This window comes from Mugil cephalus, chromosome 19 (genome assembly GCF_022458985.1).
Source record: "Mugil cephalus isolate CIBA_MC_2020 chromosome 19, CIBA_Mcephalus_1.1, whole genome shotgun sequence".
Classification (NCBI taxonomy): domain Eukaryota; kingdom Metazoa; phylum Chordata; class Actinopteri; order Mugiliformes; family Mugilidae; genus Mugil; species Mugil cephalus.
The window spans coordinates 3,359,808-3,380,433 of NC_061788.1; the positions used below are offsets into that span (position 1 = coordinate 3,359,808).

The window sequence follows — 20,626 nt, forward strand, 5'->3', positions numbered from 1 at the left end:
AATTCATGGCTGAAACTGGAGCAGCGGCAGAACATACATACATGAATACAGAGAGGAGAGAAGGGGGGGGGGGGAGAGAGAGGAGGGAGAGGAGCTGTCTTGCATGTATTTAATAGTCTGATAATAAAAACGAACGATGGAAAGTTTATATTCGCACGACTGCGACGTCTCACTCGCGTAACAACCTGCTGTGATTTATACAACATTCACTTCACACCCACAGTACATTCACTAAGCTGCCTTCACGCCCGCCTCGTGTGATGTGGTCATAACAACAACCCCCCCAAACCCCCCCTCAGGCCTGCAGCGCTGTAGTCTGGCTCGTTTTCTGACAATGAGAAAACTCTGAAACATCGCCGCACGCTTTCCAGTCCAGGAGTTAGTTAGTTAAAACAAAACGTGAATGATAAACTGTAAACAAAGTCCAGATAATCCACAATAACACTGAACCATGCCAAACCGCGCACACAATCAGCTGTTGATTATCAGTTGGACAACTTACAAGAGCACAACGCGAGACTAATTTCTCTCCACATTTTCATGATTGTGTTTCTGTCACACATCTTTTCACGGCGACATTGCAGCGCGTGTAAAAGACAATTTGCCAGTTTTTCCGGACTGGGAAAAACTAATTAACGGGCGAATCTATGCGAGAGGGAGGGAGGAGGACGATGCATGACGCGCGCTTGCAAAAAAGTTTCAAGTTGCAAATCGCGGACTTTATTGAAAGTCAAGGACGGCGAGTGCTCGTCCTTCCACCTGCCTGAACGCGGCCCCTGAGGTCTGCAGGTGCCTCGGGCTGATGGAAAGGTCAAGGCATTCAAATGCAGAGATTGGGCCTCGTGTGTGTGTGTGTGTGTGTAACCCACACTCAAAACAGCCTGTTTGTTTCTGCAAGATAAGCCGTGTGTCCCCGGCTATTTTTAAAACTGACATATCAGAAAACGGACAGTCCGGTCAATAATTTCATTCCACCTCGGAGGCAAATAGAATCGCATATGTTTTGTGTGCTGATTATAAATTTAATTGTGCCTTTATTTAACAATGATACATAAAGCATTTTTTCGTGCCTCTTAGTTCCTCATAAAAACCTTAAACACGTATCTACTGTCAATCAAATATACTGATCTTTCTTTTATACGTGCGTGTAGTGAATCATTGTGGTAGACATGTAGGTTTGCATGATACCATGTTGAGATCTGCTCCTCTGCAGCCTTTTATAAAACTGGTCTGCATCATTCTGCATCCTTCAATCCATAATAACCCTGTTGTGCATTAACTGAAGGTCACTTCTGAGGAACTAACCAATCAAACTAATAGGCGGACAAGGCGGAAACCAATTGTTTGGAACTCAACGACAGATGTGTTTACGTGGATTTGCAAGTCTGTGAAGATTCTCATGGTATTTCCAGAAACATTAAAGAAAGGAAATTCTGCGAGACCAGTAGCATTTCTTTTGATGTTTTTGGAGATTTTTTCACGTGAGTGTCATGTCTTAATTTCAGAAACCTGGAAAATAATTAACCCCGGTTTTGAGTTGTACTAGTTGGAGAACCTGTCTTTGCATTCCCTTGCTGGTTAGCATGCTACCTGTTAGCATCGGTTACTTCTAGGCGACAACGAACGGTTCTCAAGACTTATCCTCCTGAGACCCGAGCTTTTATTTGGCCTGTAGTTTTAATTTCTCCAAAGTATTTGGAATCAGTAGGACCCTAAGATGCATAAAAACTAAGCATCATCTTTAATCAAGAAGTAGTAGTTTTGTTTGTTTGCTTTTTTTAAAAAACAACAACAACATGTCCTCATATGTGGACACTGGGATTATCTTATTATTTATATTTTAATAAAATCACCTAATGTGTGACAAAATATAAAACTGTTTATTTCAATACCTGAACATGGCTGAGCAAAGACAGAATTATGAACAATGAAGTCCCAGCGTCCTCAAACGAGCACTTTCAAATCGGAATCGGGTGAAAGTGCGTTGTTATTTCAGGTTGTTTTACCAGAAGAAGAAAGAACTAAGTAGAAATTTTTATGTTTAATTGTTTTTGTTTTTAACCATTTAAAGTCAATACTGTTCAGAAAACGTACTTAAAATGGCACTTTAACCTTAGGTCTGTTTGATTGTGGCCAAGGATATTTTCAATTTTTTTTCAACTGTTTTGAATTGAAATGTCATTAAATGCATTTTTCAATTAGACATTTAAAGATCTTGAGTTTACAACATTCAGATTTAATCCGCTTTATGTTGTTATGTTGTTTGATTCAGTTGACAATTAAAATCCATTTAAATAAAAAAAAAATGTTGCTTTTTGGAGTAAATATTGTTATGCGATTAAAATGCGATTAATCGAGATTAATTAATGACAAAGTATTTTAATCGACTCCCAGCCCTAGTAAAAAACATTTCAAGAGACCTTTTGGATATTTTCCTTTTATCTCAAGGTTTCTGAATGAATTTTTAAGCTGACAGTAAGATACAAACTCAGCTGGAAAACCACTATTTTTGCAAAAGTAGAATAGTAATAGTTATATTAAAAATATAGAACTAATGCCCATTTTCTTCTGTATCGCCATGATAACACAATAAAAGTCACATTTAGACTTGATCCATCATGTTATTTAATGTTTTTAGAGCATTTATAGGGTCAAAAAGTCTTATTCTGAGTCTTGGATGCTAAAATAACCAGGTAGGTTGTGTTAAATGCCTACGGATGTTTGCATGTTGCAGTCTGTGATAATAAATGACGACTTCATTACGTCGTTTACTGCAGTCATTTGTTGTAGGTGCTGTTTCACTCCAGATTTAAAGGAAACCGTATTCTAAAATGCAGCCAGGTTTAATGTGCATATCAAAAACTATACCACTGTCAAAGTTTGGAGAATCACGGGTTTAGTAGTTTATTTATTTCTAGCCCGCTGTATGAGTCCAGTTGCTGCGACCTTCTTGCCCACAAGGACAACGTGTCTTCCATTATAAACTGCAGCTGCTGCAAAGTAGGAGCTCTACATTAAAGTAAAAAGACCAGGAACATACATTTCCAATCACAAACACACTTAGCATTACTGCACTAATCTGAGTAGCAATTTGCGTGCTGGCATTTCCAATGCGAAGGAAGCTGTTTTCTGCCTCTTTGTAGCGACGTGCACGGGGAGTTTTATTTGCAGAAATGGATGAATTTGTGACGACGCCGGCCACTTGAAGGACTCTGTGGCTTTTCATTTGACCCTGAGAGCTCTGGATGAATACCAGGAGCCATTAAGTGCTGGTGATGAGGATTCATTAGGCTCCATCAAATCAGATGCATCCCACCGTGTCCTTTCTGCAACTTATGTACATTACGTCCATTTTAGCAAATGACAGCCCTCAGATATACTTCGCTCACTACTGGAGGAAGGATGTGATCTGTGTGCTACAGCTCTTTGGGCATAAAAGGCATCAGGGCCTCTTGCACTAGCTGACAACTTTTGCCTCAAATTAGTTTAAGTCCCACTTTAATGAAATGCTTTGTGGATGCTCACATGTAAAAATCAGACTAAACGACTTCTTTATCCTCTCTCTTCTCCCACTTCTCAAATCAGTTGACCATTCAGAATTTGCCACAATCTCAATCAAGCCGATTACGTGAGTGCTGCTTAAATTCGTTGACCTCTGCTGCTGTGAGCTGTCCTTTCAGTTTGACATTGCTCTGATCCTATTTAACTCTCCTAGTTAAGGTCGTTACATCCAGGGACCACCACCTCCGGTGTCTAGATGTGTTAAATTATTAAAACCCACTGACAGGAGAAGTAAATAATATTTAAACCATCTTGTGACGATTCAGTTTTCTGCTGGGAAACTTTTGGACCTGGTATTCATTCATGTGGATGTTACTTAGATGTGTAGCACCCATCCAGACCAGACCAGACGGGACACCCCCACCCCATAGCAATGACACATGAAGAACAGCACAAGGTGTTGACCTGGCCTCCAAATTCACTAGATCCCAAACTGATCAAGTATCTGTGGGATGATCCACCATAGAGACCACTGTTGGTGGTCATAATGTTATGCCTGATAGGTGTATTAGCATCACTCCGACAGATTCTTTAACCCTGTAGGTTTTACTGCATGTATCCTAGGGCTAATACTAGTACCGATACCAGTACCGATACCAGTACCCTTAAAACGATCCTGATACTAATTGAAAACTTCATTCGATACTTTTTTTTTTTTTTTTTTTTTTTTTTTACTTAATTCAGTATTAATCATGTGAATAGAAAGCAATCAGTTGTCAATCAGTCCCCATTCAAAGGATTTTTGCACAAATACATTTTGAAAGGGGTTCAAATTACTACTACTGTTGTTGAGGTGGTGGACCAATCAGTGGAGTGATTGGCTGCTAGCAAAACCATAGAAACAGTCATTGTTTGTCTTTGACAGGTGCAGTTTCGATACTACTTGGTACTGTGTTGTTTCGATAGCCAACCCTAATGTATGTGACACGTGATGCATGAAATAAAAAGGTCAGAGAGGTTTTTTTTTTTTTTCCAGAACAAATAACCAATATCCAGGATACTAAGACAAGGGCTTCCCAGTGTGACACTGCAGCTTAACAGTAAAGCTCAAAGCGATATGATCAGACCTGGACCCTTTCTCTTACCTCCTCCACCCTAGATATTAAAATGTATCTACAGGAGCCGATCAATACAGAGTGACAGCGTGTGATCCGATAAGAAATGCAATTTTTGCATTAATGAAAATGTGGTGAACTTTTCATTAAGACGTAATTTCAGGGTTGTTTATCAGTGTCGGGGGGACACTTGCATGTTCGGGGGTTGTATTGACGTACGTGGCGCTGTTATCTGCTTCATGAGTTTCTGCTTCAAACATTCATCTGAAACATGTCAGCTTTACACATTCAGGTTTCCAACAGATGACGACACAGAAGTCACTGGTGAAATCAACGCCCCCCAGTAAAACAGTGAATTGGCACAAGATTGTCAGCGTTAATTACTTCTCTTGTTAGTGGTCGTAATGTTGTGGCTGATTGGTGAAAATCCTGTGTGAACCAAAGGGAAGCAGTGGTTGCCATGATGACTGATCATTACTTATATTGGATGGGTTTCAGTAGGAAACAATGATGTAATAAGGCAGTGGAAAAAAGAGTAAAGAATAAAGGAGCTCGTAACTTTACAAAGGACATAAATTGAAGTCAGTACCTCAGCTCCTCTGATTCATCCCCTCAACTCTTCATCCCATCTCCTCACCCCTTCATCCCATCTCCTCACTCCTTCATCTAATCCCCTTAACCCTTCATCCCGTCCCCTCAACTCCTCTCATTCCATCTCCTCACCCCTTCATCCCATGCCCTCAATCCTTCATCCCATCACCTCAAATCATCTCATTCCATCTCCTCACCCCTTTATCCCATCGCCTCGCCCCTTCATCCCGTCCCCTCAACCCTTCATCCCACTCCCTCAACTCCTCTCATCCCATCCCCTTACCCCTTCACCCCATCCCCTCAACCCGTCATCCCACCTCCTCACCCCTTCTTCCCACCCCCTCAACTCCTCTCATCCCATCTCTGCCCTTACAATCCCACTCCCTACTTCATTCCATCCCCTCAACTCTTCATCCCATCTCCTCGCCCCTTCACCCCATCCCCTCAACCCTTCATCCCATCTCCTCACCCCTTCATCCCACCCCCTCAACTCCTCATCCCATCTCCTCGCCCCTTCATCCCGTCCCTCAACCTTCATCCCATCCCTCAACTCCCTCTCATTCCATCCCTACCCCTTTCATCCCATCCCTCAACCCGTTCATCCCACCCCTCACCCTTCTATCCCACCCCTCAACTCCTCTCATCCATCCCTCCCCCTTCATCCCATCCCCTCAACCCTTCATCCATCCCTCAACCCTCTCCCCATCCCTCACACCCTTCCATCCCATCCCCCTCAACTCCTCTCATCCCATCTCCTCGCCCCTTCATCCCATCCCCTCAACCCTTCATCCATCTCACATACCTCACCTTCATCCATCCCCTCGACCTTCATCCATCCACTTTCTCTCCCATAACCTGGTTGAAATAAACATCTGTAAATTTACTAAGGTGAGGTATTGTTAGTGAAATGATTTTAAAGAGATTATTTGCATTTCTTTAGTATCATCAGTGGATCTGTCACAGGCTACACATCAGCATCAACTCTTGCTTTTTTTTTTTCTTTTATGACAACACCTTAAGGCACGTTTTCAGGATGAATAGAGGTGACCTTTTTCACCGGATCTGCAAAACATAGGAAACAGATGAGCGAAGTGAAGCAGTGATGACACGTGTTGTGCATTTGTGTTTACATGCACAGAGATTTGAATGTCAAACCTCTGCAGAAAGTAGCAGCAACATGGCTTCAGTTTCAGACAGCGCAGAGTGTGGATGAGCTACATCAGCTTCACACCATTAAAGTCGTACAATCCAGATGCATGAGACCAAAGGCCTAAGGGATCAAGTTATACCAACAGTATAAGACCAACGACCACACCAATCAGCCACAACATTATGACCGTGGCAGGAGATTGACCGTCTTGATCAGGATCAATGTTCTGTCCTTGTTCTTGTTGGTCCACAAGAAACTCACGACCATCTATATGAGAAATTCATGGAGAGCAGAGATGAAAGTAGAAGAAAAAGTAGAGGCTGAAACATCTTCTAAAACTCACAGCTGTCAATAGAACAGCTTGGAGGCAGACATCTGTTTCTCCAACGACTCGAAGTGAAGAGACTGAAGTGAGATTCAACAGGGTATGAACTGGGTCGGGTCAGAAATAACCCCTGGGCCAAACTGGGCTACAACACGTCTCCCACGTGTAATGGGAGCATCCTCTTTTCTACTGACATGTGTCCAACGTGTCCAATTCAGAATTGTTTGACCTTTGAAGCACGTAAATAGAATGAAATCATAAACCATATTTAAATCTAAACTTTGGTTTCAAATATCTGTCTAAATGTTTGGCTTTGGAAGATGTGAGGATGAAGATCGTTTATGTCCCGGGTCAAAGTGGATTTAATTGATCCGAGTCCAGTGAGTCTTGTAAATTAAACACTATAGTTTTGCTTCTCACCTCATGGGAACGGGCAACATGACTCTTGCATTGTTCTAGACCAGAGATGTCAAACATACGGCCCATACAGGTCAAAAGTCAATTTATTGTCTTTATTGAAATATAAAGACAATAAATTTTATATCAAATGAAGACTCATGCATTAACTGCCATCTTTTACAACTATGTTCTTTAATAAATTATCTCTCTAATCTTTGTAGCAGGTCTTGCGCTCTGTAGCTAAAATTACACTTCTTTTTTCCGTGTAAAATTTCAGGTTGTTCATGAAAAGTTTTGTAAAAGGATAATTCATCAAATTCATTATTTGGGCCATATGTGCCAGGCTCTGCTGTACTAAGATGTGGCCTAACCCTGAGTCTCAGTCTGTGGCTTCCTCTACTATCATCGTTCAGAGAGAATGACCCATTTTCTAATAATCTAACATCCAGCTGTCCTCACAAAACCGATGATGATGAAAGTGAGAGGCCTGAGACAATCGACAACGATCTCAGACCTCTCCAGCGTCTGCACGCTACCGGTCAAAAGTTTGGACGCACGCTAGCACTCACCGAGTGTGAAAGCCTCCTTCAAGCATCAAAGTGTAGCATAAGCCCGTGCTCTGTGTTTGTGTGTCTGTGTGTATGTTAGTGGGAGACGGATTCAGTTCATCCATGCATAATTCAGATTTAGAAGAAACAAAGGCCTGCTTATGTCATGACGGCGTAAGCTACACATTCTTGCAGGTTGAGCAGAAGAGGCTGAAATCCAGCTTCCTGTAAACAGGATGAGAGCTCATGCATTCAGCATCTTTAGCTTTTTTAGCTTTTTCTGTGTCTCACATCAAACCTCAATTTTTTATGCTCATTTATGCTCTTAACATAAAATACTTCCTGCCTGGCTCTTCAGCTTTAGGTTGAAAGGGTCACTTTGTTGTTTCCTGTGAGAATCTATCTGTGACTTCATTATAGTTCATTGCTGACAATCATCTTTTAAAACTAAACATCTCACATTTTTCTTCAGCTGTTTTGTTGTGATCTGAAAACGAATGTTTCGACGTCATCAGACGTTCAATCAGTGGTCTCATTATTTATTTATTTATTTTTGTGTGTGTTCTCCTTCCTACATCACTTGGACATCTCCCTTTTTTCAGTTTCTGATCATATATTGCAGAGAAATACAGTGAAGCTGCAAAAAACAACAGCTCATTGCTCAGGCTGCTCTCACCTGCTGTGCTTCTTCTGCCCTCTGCTGGCCGCCTGATGAAACCTGAAAATAATTAAATGTGCTGATTAAACCAGTGAAACAAATACAATTAAGCTCGTTAAATGATAATAATATTAATAAAACCACAACTTTCTCTTATAAACAAGACTAACATCAGATGGACATGTCTGTACATTAAATTAAATTAGATTAAGAGGTTATTGTAAATTGGGGTCTAAATCTATTGGTGTTTAATCCTGTTTATTGGCACCTTTACCCCATACAGCTACGACCCTCCCTAATAGTGACCGATATCCTTCCTGATCCGATACAGGCTGGTATCGGCGATACCGATCCGATACTGATACTTTGTGTAAATACACGTTAATGTGGTAAAACTAAAAATGTAGTAGTAAAAGTAGTATTTCATGCTATAGCTCCATAAAGAATACACAACATCAGAGTAATTTATTTATTTATTTTATTGAGGTAAAGAAAAACCAAAGAGACTTCAAAGACTAAAAAAAAGAAATAAGAAAATTAATAAGACCATTAAAATAAATTATTGTTTTACTATTAAATGAAAACTTTCATCTTAATTGTGACTCTGTTCCCTCCTCGTCTGTCCTCATCATAAATGTCTCATATTCTGTGTTGTGGTTTAACCTGAGTTTGTTGTGTTGCCACAACTCAATAGTTTAGTTACTTTGCACTGCGTTCCTACATTACCGCCAATGACTCAAGTATCAAAAGTATCGATATTTTGATCTGATCTGAGAATCGATTTTATGGCTTAAAGACCTGTATCGGAAGTATCGATGTTCAGTATCGCTCCGCACGTCACTACTTCCTACCAGACATGTCCAATAGCACAAAAACTACTTCAGTCATCCATGTCCTGGTGCACACACCACAGGAAAACCCTCACCACGTGGTCGATGTGTTGTTGTCAACAGTCTTGGGAGGCCGTGCATTTCCAGGTGTGACTGCAACAGTAACATTTCCCCTTCAAACACTAAATATATTGTGCATCAGCGTAAATGAGATGAATTAAAAGATCTAAATGATAATAACTTTAACAGTGACCTGTAATCATACCGTCCTTTACTCTATTTACTTTGGTCACCATCCTAGCACTTAATGCTAATCAGCACTAATCACAGTTGTAGTTTAGATCTGCAGGCGTAAACTATTAAACAAAGTACAAGCAGTATCAGTGGTGGACAGTGAACAAGTAGTGCCATAAATATTTTCTTTTTCCACATGAGAGACACGGAGCTGATGCTGTGCCAGGACACTGAAAGGTTAAGAGACAGTTTGATTACACATGCAGACGACAGCTCGGCCCGGCCGCTCTGTGTTGACAGTGAGGATAAAAAAAATGAAAGCCAGTCTTTACACTTTCATGCCTCGTCTACATTTCTTTGAACCAATCTTCCAGGAAACTGATGTGGGCAAGGGTTCATTGTTTTGCTGTGAAACATCATGCGTCATGTAAATGTCTTCCTTCAGAATAAAAGCTTCTTTTCCTGTATGATGAAAACTTCCTCTTTGTCTGTCAGTAAAAGCCTGAAAGCAGCTTCTCATTACACTGCACATGCATTTATTTTACTCATCACTGCATTGTATCGCATCAGCTCCAAATAAGTATGCATCACATTATCAGGTAGGCAAACCACACTCTAGCATGATTAACCAACCTTTTTAAGAAAGAATTGAAAGCAGTCAAGTCTGCATTGAAAGTATGAAAGCTAAAAGTAGCCAGAATGGTCAGGTTAGCATTAAATATTTACTTAATAATTATTAAATGTTCATATTTTTAAAAGTCCATTTGTTTTTCTTGCAAAATCCTAAATGTACAAACTGTAAATTGATTATCGTTGTTGTACCTCAAAGTTGTACTAGTACTTGCAGATATGGACGTCAGCTTTACTGTCACTTCTGCTAGTGCAGCACCTACTGCACATATGGCAGGATTGACGCTCTAAGAAGTTAAGCTAGAAACATAAAAATCTGAGATAATAATAATAAAAAAAAGTCAATAAATATAAAATCTTAAAAATTAAAAAAACAAGCCATGTGATTGAATGAGCGTGTATGGGCAATAATCTCATAAAAACCTCAGACTGTAGCCATGAGACTCTGAATCTCTGGGTCGTGAGTTCAAGACCCACATTGGACAGAGATAAATAAAGTCATATTTCACCTTAAAACAATATTCAAATTACATTTTCTTAAAAAAAATAAATCATCTCCAATTTGAGCTGCTGCAGCATCCACATGATTTGAATCAGTAAGAAGAAATAATGGAAACAGATGTGGAAGTGATGCACGTGTGACATAACGCATTTTTGGTGAAAGTTACATATGTACTTACTAGTAAAACAGCTCTGCTGAATGCAAATTTCTCCCTTTTCTTTAACTGGGTTTCATGGATATTAGCTTATTAACTTAAAACTACTAGGTCTGTTTTGTACACCCTATTTTAACCGTACTTGTATATAAGTTGCAGCAAAAACACTCAAAGAACCTTAGAGTCAGTTGAAGAGGATCAGGGCCAATGTAAAACACATTATTAGAGCAAATGATATTTTTTCTGACTTTACTCTCAGAATTCAGACTTTTTTCACAGAATTTTGACTTTTCCTCAAAATTCTGAGAGTAACGTCAGAATTCGGACTCTTTTCTCCACAGAATTCTGACTTTTTTTGCAGAATTCTGACTCTTTCTCAAAATTCTGACTTTTTTTTTCTCAGAATTCTGACTTTTTCTCAGAAATAAGACTTTTTTTTCTCAGAATTCTGGGATTCATGTCAGAATTCAGACTTAAATTTCAGAATTGTGACTTTTTTCCCTCATAATTCTGACATTTTTTCCTCACAATTCTGACTTTTTTCAGAATTCTTAGATTAAAGTCACAGTTATGAGATTTTTTTAGCTCTGATTTTAATCTCAGAATTTCGACTTTTTTCCATCAAAATTCAGATTTTTTTCTCAGAATTCTGTCTTTTTCTCAGAATTCTGACTTTTCTTATTAGAATTCTTAGATTAAAGTCAGAATTATGAGATTATTCTGACTTCAAAACATTTGCTCTGCTCAAACTATATATGTATATTTTTTTTTTCACTTGCCCTGCTCTGCTCTAACTATATATATATATATTTTTCTTTCATCTTTCTTTCATATATGTTTATTTCTTCCATCCAGTGCTTTTACCTCCTTAAATCCTTGTCTTTACATGCACACCAGCTCCAGTCATTGTTGGTTAATTTCAGAATTCTGACTGACTCTTAGATTAAAGTCAGAATAATGAGATGTTTTTTTTTCTTTTCTTTTTTTTCTAATCTCAGAATTCTGACTTTTTTTTCTCTGAATCCTGAGATTAAAACAGCTAAAAAAAAGTTGCCCCAATCCTCCTCCGTCCAGTGCTTTTGCCTGTGAGTCGTTGTTTTCACATGCGCACCAGCTCCAGTCGCTGTCGGTGCGCGCTGAGGACACTAGGGCCGCACGGACACCGAGCCCGCGGAGCGCTGCGTCCTGAGCCAAGAAGGTTACTAAGTTCAGAGGCCGACAAGTAACTACTAACGGGCCAGCTCTCGATACCTGTGGAAGTCTGCGTGACACGAAGCCATCAGATACAAGTAACAGAGGGGGAAAAGGTGCACGCTTTCATCCTCCACTGTTTAGGACAAACCCCGGGGCTTTAAGACATGAGTGGACTCACTGCAGAGACTTTTTACCCCAATGGACCAAGAAAGGTAGGAGCAGAAAATAAAGTTCTGTCTGTTTTATGCAAATATCTAAATAATTCCTCAAATTACGAGAAAGATCATGAAAAATATTCCCACAAAACTACAAATAATACGAAGAAGAGTTTGGGAAAGTGAGGGGGGATTTAAAGAAGATGTTAGAAGCTTTGTGGAGAATGTGGCATGAAAAATGTTTGTTTTTACAGTTTAATTTCAAGGGTTAGAAAATAAAAAACTAACCAGAGGTGTCAGTCGTGATAAATGTACAAAGTAAAACTCTTAACAGCATGCAAAAGGTAAATTACTAAAGTGATTATCAGGTTTTTTGTTGTACAGTTTTCCAGACTAGAACCAGTAAATAGATGAATAAATAAAGTAGAAGAAGCGGATGCGTAGTTTAAAGGAGACAGTGTGTGAATATCTGAGCAGTTTATTCCCTCCTGACTTTTGCTGGTTTGATGTTTGGATGTTGATCTGTTGCCACCGGTTGAACATGTTTGAGGCCGACCAGCAGAGGGCTGCCTCAACAAGACTCCTCTCAGTAATAACACTAGAGAGAGTAGAGGAAGGTCTGCGTGCACGTAAAACTTAAACCATGATGTATGTTGTGTGAACGCAGCTTTGAATGTTGCAGCAGCGGTTTGATGGAAATTAGTTTTATGAGCAAATCACACGACGGCTGTGACATTTACTGCATGTGAAATCTTCATTCCTAAAGTAGATGTAGCATTAAAATAGATGCAGTGGAGTAAAATAGAGAGTGAAAACATTACTGGGTGTGATGTTCACATCTTAATGTGGACTCTCCATTATTCACATTAGTCCTTCTCCTCTTCCTCTCTGAGATATCTGATCCTCAGGAGGGTCCATAAATCACATCAGACTCTTTGTGTAGTCACTTGGCACATGTGTCTAAACTGGATGAAGTGACGCTGACGGTTCTTTTTAGTGTCACTCAGGGAAAATTATACACTTTTCCAAAAAGCCAGCGCAGACACTGGCCAGACCCCGCTCCTCCACGCAGAGCTGAAGAGCTTCGCTTTGGCTCCTTTCAGCGGCTGGAGACGCCGCCTGATGAAAGCTCGAAGTCCTGTTTTCATTATCTGACAACGTGAACTGTAAAAAGTTCAACATCAGATCCTCAGGAATCACTTTAGGGTTTCAGCTTAATAACTTAACGCGTTAACGCTTCACTTTTGACGCGGCGTAACGCTTCTCGTTGCTGCGTATCGTCCTTTTGGCTGGAGATACGTTCAAATCATGCAACAAACACTTGCATGAGTGAGTGAGGAGGGGGGGGACACTTTTATATTTATTTGTGTATTTACGTAACGCAGGCAGCAGATGTGGTCGACCGGGTGCACGGTTTTCATCCGTGTGTTTTAGTTTCCTGTTGCAGGAGAGCGGAGTGGGAAGGAAAACCAAAACAAAGAGCTGAGAGGCTCTAAAACGAAGCATCATAATATTGATTACAGGTGTTTATAAGATAGTGGCTGTGATCACATGAAGGGAAACCCACGGATACTATTGATCATTTAATAAAAAACAACATTTGAATGAATGAAAGAAGAACAGAGTCACAGCAGCTTCATGCCTGGACGTTATTTTTATTATCTGTAGACGGGTTTTGTTCCTGATGGAAAGTTGTGGCGTCTGTGTTGAATATTGTCATTTTTAAGAGGTTGAAGCAGTGAAATAATAATCAGTTAGAACATTTACTAATACAGTAAAGAAGTTCCACTTTTGCATCTTCATAACAAGTTAGCAGCTAAATTTAAAATCAGTGAGCAGGTTATTGGATAATGAAATGAATTGTTAGTGGGCGCCTTAATTGGAGTCATCTTATATTTGCATATACAAACATATTCCTACTATATGTGTTCTATATTAAACTCAACCTAGTGCTACCTAAGTTTTCCCTTATCCCTTTATTAAAATATGTGCTAAAAAATGTCTTTGCGCCCCCCTGCCCCCTTGCAGCTTTCAACGATACTTGGTCACGGTGGTGATCAGGACTGACCCTACAGCACAGGTGTCAAACATAGGGCCCGTGGACCAAAAGTGGCCGAAAACGGTCTGATCTGACCCGTGGAATGAATTTGTGCAAAGTGTTAAAAAATACATAGAACACTTCAATATGTCAATAAAATAGCTGCTGTTTCTAATACGTCCATTATTATTTTAGTCAGAGAAGTGGACAGAATACAACACAGAGACACAACACGTATTTTTCTAAAGAATGTAGTTATTTTTTAAAACAAATAGTTTGTTAAAAGACTATTCACCTAAGTTACTTGTTCTTCTTTGCACTAAAATAAATGGAAAAAGATGTATTTATAGGTTATTATTCTGTTAAGTTCCTGGTCTGGCCTCCCTCAAAGAGCCCACCCCCACCCAACAGTTAAACAGCAGCTCTTATTTTATTTTATACCATTCACTTCTATCATTTTCCTTTGATTGCATTTCCAAACAAAATAAGCGATATTAGGTTAATTTATCTTCACAAAAGTTACATCTTCATAGGTCTTCAACACCTCCTAGGGCAGGGGGGGTCAAACGTACGGCCCAGGGGCCAAAACCGGCCCGTCAGAGGGTCCAATCTGGCCCACGGGATGAATTTGCAAAAATTACACTGAAGATATCAGCTGAAAATATTCAACAAAATAAGAAATTTCACTTTTTAAAATTTTTATGGTTGTTCATTACATGTACTTGTACCTTTTTACCCTAAAGTCAAACATTTGGAGTTATCATTATTTACAAGTTAATAAGCCGTTGTGTTACAGGTCCGGCCCCCTTGAGTGTGGCCCCTGAACTAAAATGGGTTTGATACCTCTGCCCTAGGGGTCTGTGGAGGTACTGCAGGGAGGGGGTTGCAAAATCTTTGGTTGATTAGACATTTTATATATGTATATATTAATTTTCCCCCACAAATTTAAATTTATTTAAATACACATTAACATGAGTCCAACATATTTACCTCCAGATATGAAACTGATGAGACGATTTCATAATAAGCAACAACTCCCACCAGTATTTAGTCTATTTTGATAATTACAGGCCAAATAATTATTGATTAACTCTAGAAAATAATGATCACTGTTAAAAAATAAATAAATAAATAAATCATCTTCCGCTGTGTTGCTGCTATTAGTTCACATCTTTGCTGCTGGTTGAGGTCAAAGGTCGGATGTCAGAGGTCAACCCAAATCATTTTTTGAGGCACTAAAGTGAAGACATGTGAGATTCGAGGACTAATTCTAAGCAAGGAAAAACCGATTGTGTGTGTGTGTGTGTGTGTGTGTGTGTGTGTGTGTTTTCCCTCCATTACTTTGAAAGCACTGAGACTAATTCAGTTCAGTGATGCTTTAAATGACCCCTGGAGTCAGAGCGCGGCCTCCTGGGAGGTTAGAGGGTCACACTGCAGAGATGGAAGCGATATAATGTTGGTGTGAGGCAGAGAGAGAGAGATACATAGGGAGGAAGGGAGGGAGGAAGGGAGGGAGGGCAGGAAAAAAAAGAGAGAGAGAGAGAGAGATGGACCGTGGCCAATGATCTGCGAGCAAAATAACTAAAGTAGAGACGCGGAGGAGATGTTCATAAAGCCGGCGAGCGTCCACGGGCCGAAAACGCGAGGAGCATGTCACAGAGGACGAAGCCGGATGTGAAGCAGGAGAAGGTGAAGATCAGTCAGGTGGTTTAGTCCGTGTGTTCATGTTCTTCATGCATAAGCCCGAAGCGCGTTCTGTCCTCCCTCGGCATGTCATCAGAGTCAAAGATCCTGCACTAGGCTGCTGCTGCTGCTGCTGCTGAGGAGGAGGAAGCGGATTCATGGGACGCGCGGATTAAAAAGACCCGATCCGCACCTCACCAGCCTCCCTACCCTTCATGTTCTCAAACGGAGGCGTGCGGAGGAGAGCGCGATTCCAGCCCGAAGCCGATGCCCCGGAGAAAGCAGCAGCAGCCCGTGTGCAGGCGGCTGAAGACGACAGGAAGGTGGTACCCGACCCGAGCGTCGCTCTTTATTATCTGGGATCCGGCTCCGGAGGCGCGTCGCTGAGGCATGGGCTGCGCTCCCAGTATCCACGTCTCTCAGAGCGGGGTGATCTACTGCCGAGACTCAGACGAGTCCAACTCCCCCCACCAGACCACCACCATCTCCCAAGGCACCGCGGCCACGCTGCACGGGCTCTTCATCAAGACCGATGCGGCCGAGACCATCCCTTCCGTCATCACCTACCAGAGCCGCCACTCGCGCAACAACTCGTACCGGGATCGCAAGGAGAACAGCGGGGGGCACATCCGCATCGAGGCCGAGACGCAGACCAGCCACACCAGCGTCAAGGTACGGTGCAGCAGCAGCAGGAGCAGCAGCAGGGGGGAGGAGGAGGAGGGGAGGAGGAGAGGGGGGGCTCGTTAAACGAACCAAAAAAAAAAAAAAAACCCAAAACAAACCAGAAAACAACACGGTGCGTTGGGCCAGGCACACTAACCGTGACCGGGTCGTGAATGAGAAGCGAGAAGGGCCTTAATTTTTTTTTTTTTTTTTTGGTTTGGTTTGTGTTGGTTGCAAGAGGAGAGAGGAGGCCCTGAGCCTGAGTGTCTGTCATTAAAAGTCCGTCCAGCCTCCTCTCATTCACCGCCGTTATCAATCAGCGGTCAGCCGTGAGCGATAACGACGGTCAGTGAATGCGTCACCTGGGGCACACACACACACACACACACATGTGCGCGTGCATCCCTCTCCCCGAGACGCGTGCGTTTGAAGCATTCGCAGGTAAATCAGAGTCAGTGATTTATTAATGAGGATGCAGCTGACACGCACCGATCAGCCACAACATTATGACCACCGACGGGAGAAGCGAATGACGCTTAAAGCGTCTCGTGACAGTTCAGTGTTTTTCTGCTGGGAAACTTTTGGTCCTGGAGTCATTAGACATGTAGCACCCACCTGGACCACACCAGCTCCCCCTCCTCCACCCCATAGCAATGACAGACACTTAAGTATAGTTGATTAAGAGACTTGCTCTTCTCTGTGCTACAATAAATAGGAAAAGTCATTACTTATAGGTTATTATTCTGTTCTGTTCTGTTCTGTTCTGTTCTGCAGGATCAACAGTTAGACAGCGGCTCTTATTTTATTCACTTATATCACTTTCTTATTCCAAACAAAGTAGGTTATATATTTTAACTTATCTTCAAGTCCATGGGGAACAAAAGTGAGATTATTAGGCCTAATAATTAATCAAAGCAACAGGGGGTCAGCGGAGGTACTGGATCGGGGTCGCAAAATATTTGGTTGACTAGACATTTTTTAATATATATATATATACATATTAACTAAGTCCCCTCCTCTCAAAGGCCCCCACTAACAACATCAGACACCACAGGACCTACACATTATTAGGCAGGCGGTCATAATGTTATGCCTGATCAGTGTGTACTGATAAGCACCATTCATAAATGTTGGATGCAGATGTGAGCAGGTGAAGGCTGCTTCTTAATGAGCCCCCCCCCCCTTGAATGACATTGTGCCCACAGGAGTTAGATCATGAATAAAGCTTCTATCTGTGAACAGATGTTGGATTCTGTTGGATTATAAACCGTTACACACGCGTCCCCTGGAAGCTCCTGTCAAACGCACAAATCTAATCGCTTCATTTCCAAACAACAAAGCAAAGAGTGAACATCAAAGTCCTAAAAGTCAAAGGATTAGCCGGCGGTTTGGCAGCTTCAGATGAGTTTATGACACAGCACTGTCCTCCCCCCCAACACCCGAAAAATCAAACAAGGATTATTAACACTTTCTTTTGGCCTGAGCCAGACACCCTGACTCCCCACCTCGTTGTTTGGTTTAGGTTAATTCCTCCTCCTCCTTCTTCTTCTTCGGTAAAAAGAGAAATTACTCAGAACTCATGTGTGGTCTTCTGTCCATTTGTCCGGCTCTGAGACAACGTGTTGCCGTGTCTCTGAGGGTTTGATCTGAAGCTGAATGATTCATCCAATTCAACAGAATTTTTTAAAAATGTGTTTCTCCTTAACCTCCTGAGACCCGGCGTCCTCGCATGGGGACATTGTGTTTTAGGTTTGTTGCAGCTTATTCTGCTTCATTTAGACCGTTTGTCCTCATAATGAGACTCTTGTGTCCGTCACGTACCTGTGGCAAAGGGTAAATACACTGGTTTATTTAATCTTATTACTAGTTTGATATGCAAATTTGTTGAAATTCGCATGTACTCGTTTGAGGACGTTGGGATTTTTTTTTGTTGTTTTTGAAAAACTACTTCCTGTTCAAAGATGATGCTTATTTTTTCTGTAGTTCTCAGGTCTCACTTGTCCCTAAAGATCTTAATATTATCTTATTTATTATTTCATATCATTTATATAGTACACTTTCAAACGCCTTCCCTCCTTCCTCTGCAGACGAGAGTGAACTACATCCAAAACCTCAAGTGTTAAATCTCTGTTTTCAGAGTTAAACGACGACTTTTACTCCCCGGTTTGATTCTGATTTCATGAACCATTAAAGTTCCGATTCATAAAACCGTCTCCTCTTTTCCCAGCACCCTGTCGCAGACTTTGCGTGTTTCTTAACGTTTCCCTCTCATGAGGAAGCATGTGAACAGATACTTCTCCGTATTTATGATCGAACCCCAGAGGATATAGCTGTGTTTTGTTAAGAAGTGGTGCAGCAGATGATCCCGTCGTCAGACTCTCAGAACTCTCTTTAACCCGTTCAGGCCCGGGAGAAGAGTCGGATAAAAGATTGGAAGGAGGTTTTTGTTGAAACACAAACGAGCTGCTTTATTTGACGCTGTAGTCGGTGACTGAGTGCTCTTTAATCGGCCGCCCTCTCGTCTGGGCCCCGACGTGGACGGTGTTTAAATGAATGAAAACATTTATGACTCTTCTCACCGGCAGCTGAATTCGCAGATAATATTTACGTGCAGCCGCCGAACACTTTTAATAGATTTGTGTCATGAGTTCAGCGTGTGTGTGTCTCAGTCAGCTGTTCCTTTGCTCTCCCTCCATCAGCGGGGACCAGGCCGAGAGGATCAATGATACCGTTTGTTATTGAAACCATCTGCCGTACCCTGCAGGATCTTGATAATCTGCCATGGTGTTGATCGCGCTCCCATGTGTGTGTGTGTGTGTGTGTGTGTGTTTATATGCACTAGTCGTTTGTTTACCCCTCTGGTCAGGACGGCCTGGGTGTGAACAGTCACATGTGAAGGAGCTGATGCTGGTGGCCCGTACGGACGCCCTGCAGGTCTCGGCGTAGAGCCGCTGCCTCATAAGAACACGTAGGAGAGCGTGAATTAGCAAGTTTTCGCTCGAGCCCGTGGAGAAATGAGGCCTTTGCTTTGCAGAAAAAGGGCCTTTAACGCCAGAGACGAGGCGTGACGTGGTGAGTTAGCAACAAGTAGCCGTAGAAAGGATCACTCAGGGAGATGTTGCTGGGAATGAGCAAAATTATCTACAAATAGAAGAAGAAACTCAAAAGGTTTCTTAAAACGAGTAAATAGAACCGTGTACAGACACACTACCGGTCAAAAGCTTTAGAACAGCATCAGTTTACTCTGGTATCATTGGTCAGAGCTTCATCCTACAGCAAGATAATGACCCAGAATCCAAGCTACACCAGAACTACCTCAGGATAAAAACTAGAAAAGCTTGAAGCTTGAGTGGACCATGGTTCAGTCTCTAGACTTTAACCCCACGGAGCAAAGAGTGGGAAGAAAAATATTTGATTTCCATTTTAGAAAATGACAAAGATGGTTACTGTGATGAGTCCAAAGTTTAGAATATATTGACTCCATGATTTATTTATTTAGTTTTCCTTTGAAGTTTAGTTGTTTATTTGGTCTGTGCTTTCATTTCAGAGTAAAATGAGGCATTAAACTGCAGAGATTTCAATAAAAAAGAATAAACAAGAAAGAAATACTGGCGTACTAAGAAATTCTGAAACTATCTCCTGACTTTTAGACTAAAAACAAGTATATCTCTATTGATACAACAGAAATATTTAAGAACTATCATCTTATAACGTAGGAAAATGTGCTTTGTAGATTGTCTTTAAATTCTTTGCTTTATGTTGTGCTGCATCCTGCTGCTGGCTAGGCTAGTTAGCTGGTGTCTCCTTGTTGGTTGCTAGCTGCTAGCCGTCTGCTTGCCTGCAGGTGTTTTAAAAGTGTTTTGTGTGGGATTGTGTCACACAGACTGTAGCATCTTATCCTGTGTAACGATGAATGATACATCTCACCTGCACAAATATCTGTCAACTAGTGTTTTTAGACTATAAACAAGTAGATCTGTGTTGGTACAAAGGAAATATTTAACAAATATCATCTTATAATGTAGGAAAATGGGCCTAATTTCTGTATATGCTTTGTAGATTGTTTTTAAAGGCTCTATGTTCTAAGTTAGCAACAAGTAGCCGTAGAAAAGATCACACGGCAAAAACCCAACTTAAAATGTATTAAAATCAGGGAGATATTACTTGGAATAAGCAAAATTATCTACAAATACAACAAGAAACTTGACAGGCTTCTTGAAACAAGTAAATATATCTCACCTCAAAGAACCATGCAC

General features: G+C 41.2%; 1 protein-coding gene across 2 annotated transcripts in view; it reads left to right on the top strand.

Moving 5' to 3' along the window:
* The first annotated feature begins 11,823 nt into the window (after positions 1–11,823).
* The window catches only part of pde8b (phosphodiesterase 8B), a 54,459-nt gene continuing 45,656 nt past the window's right edge, over positions 11,824–20,626 (top strand). Inside the window, exon 1 of one of the 2 annotated variants that reach the window (XM_047570776.1) lies at positions 11,824–12,043. In XM_047570776.1, coding sequence (XP_047426732.1) covers positions 11,996–12,043 — 48 coding nt within the window. In that variant the 5' untranslated portion in view covers positions 11,824–11,995. Of the gene's footprint in view, positions 12,044–14,416; positions 16,380–20,626 lie in introns of those variants that run through there. The other variant, XM_047570775.1, reaches the window with a different exon arrangement.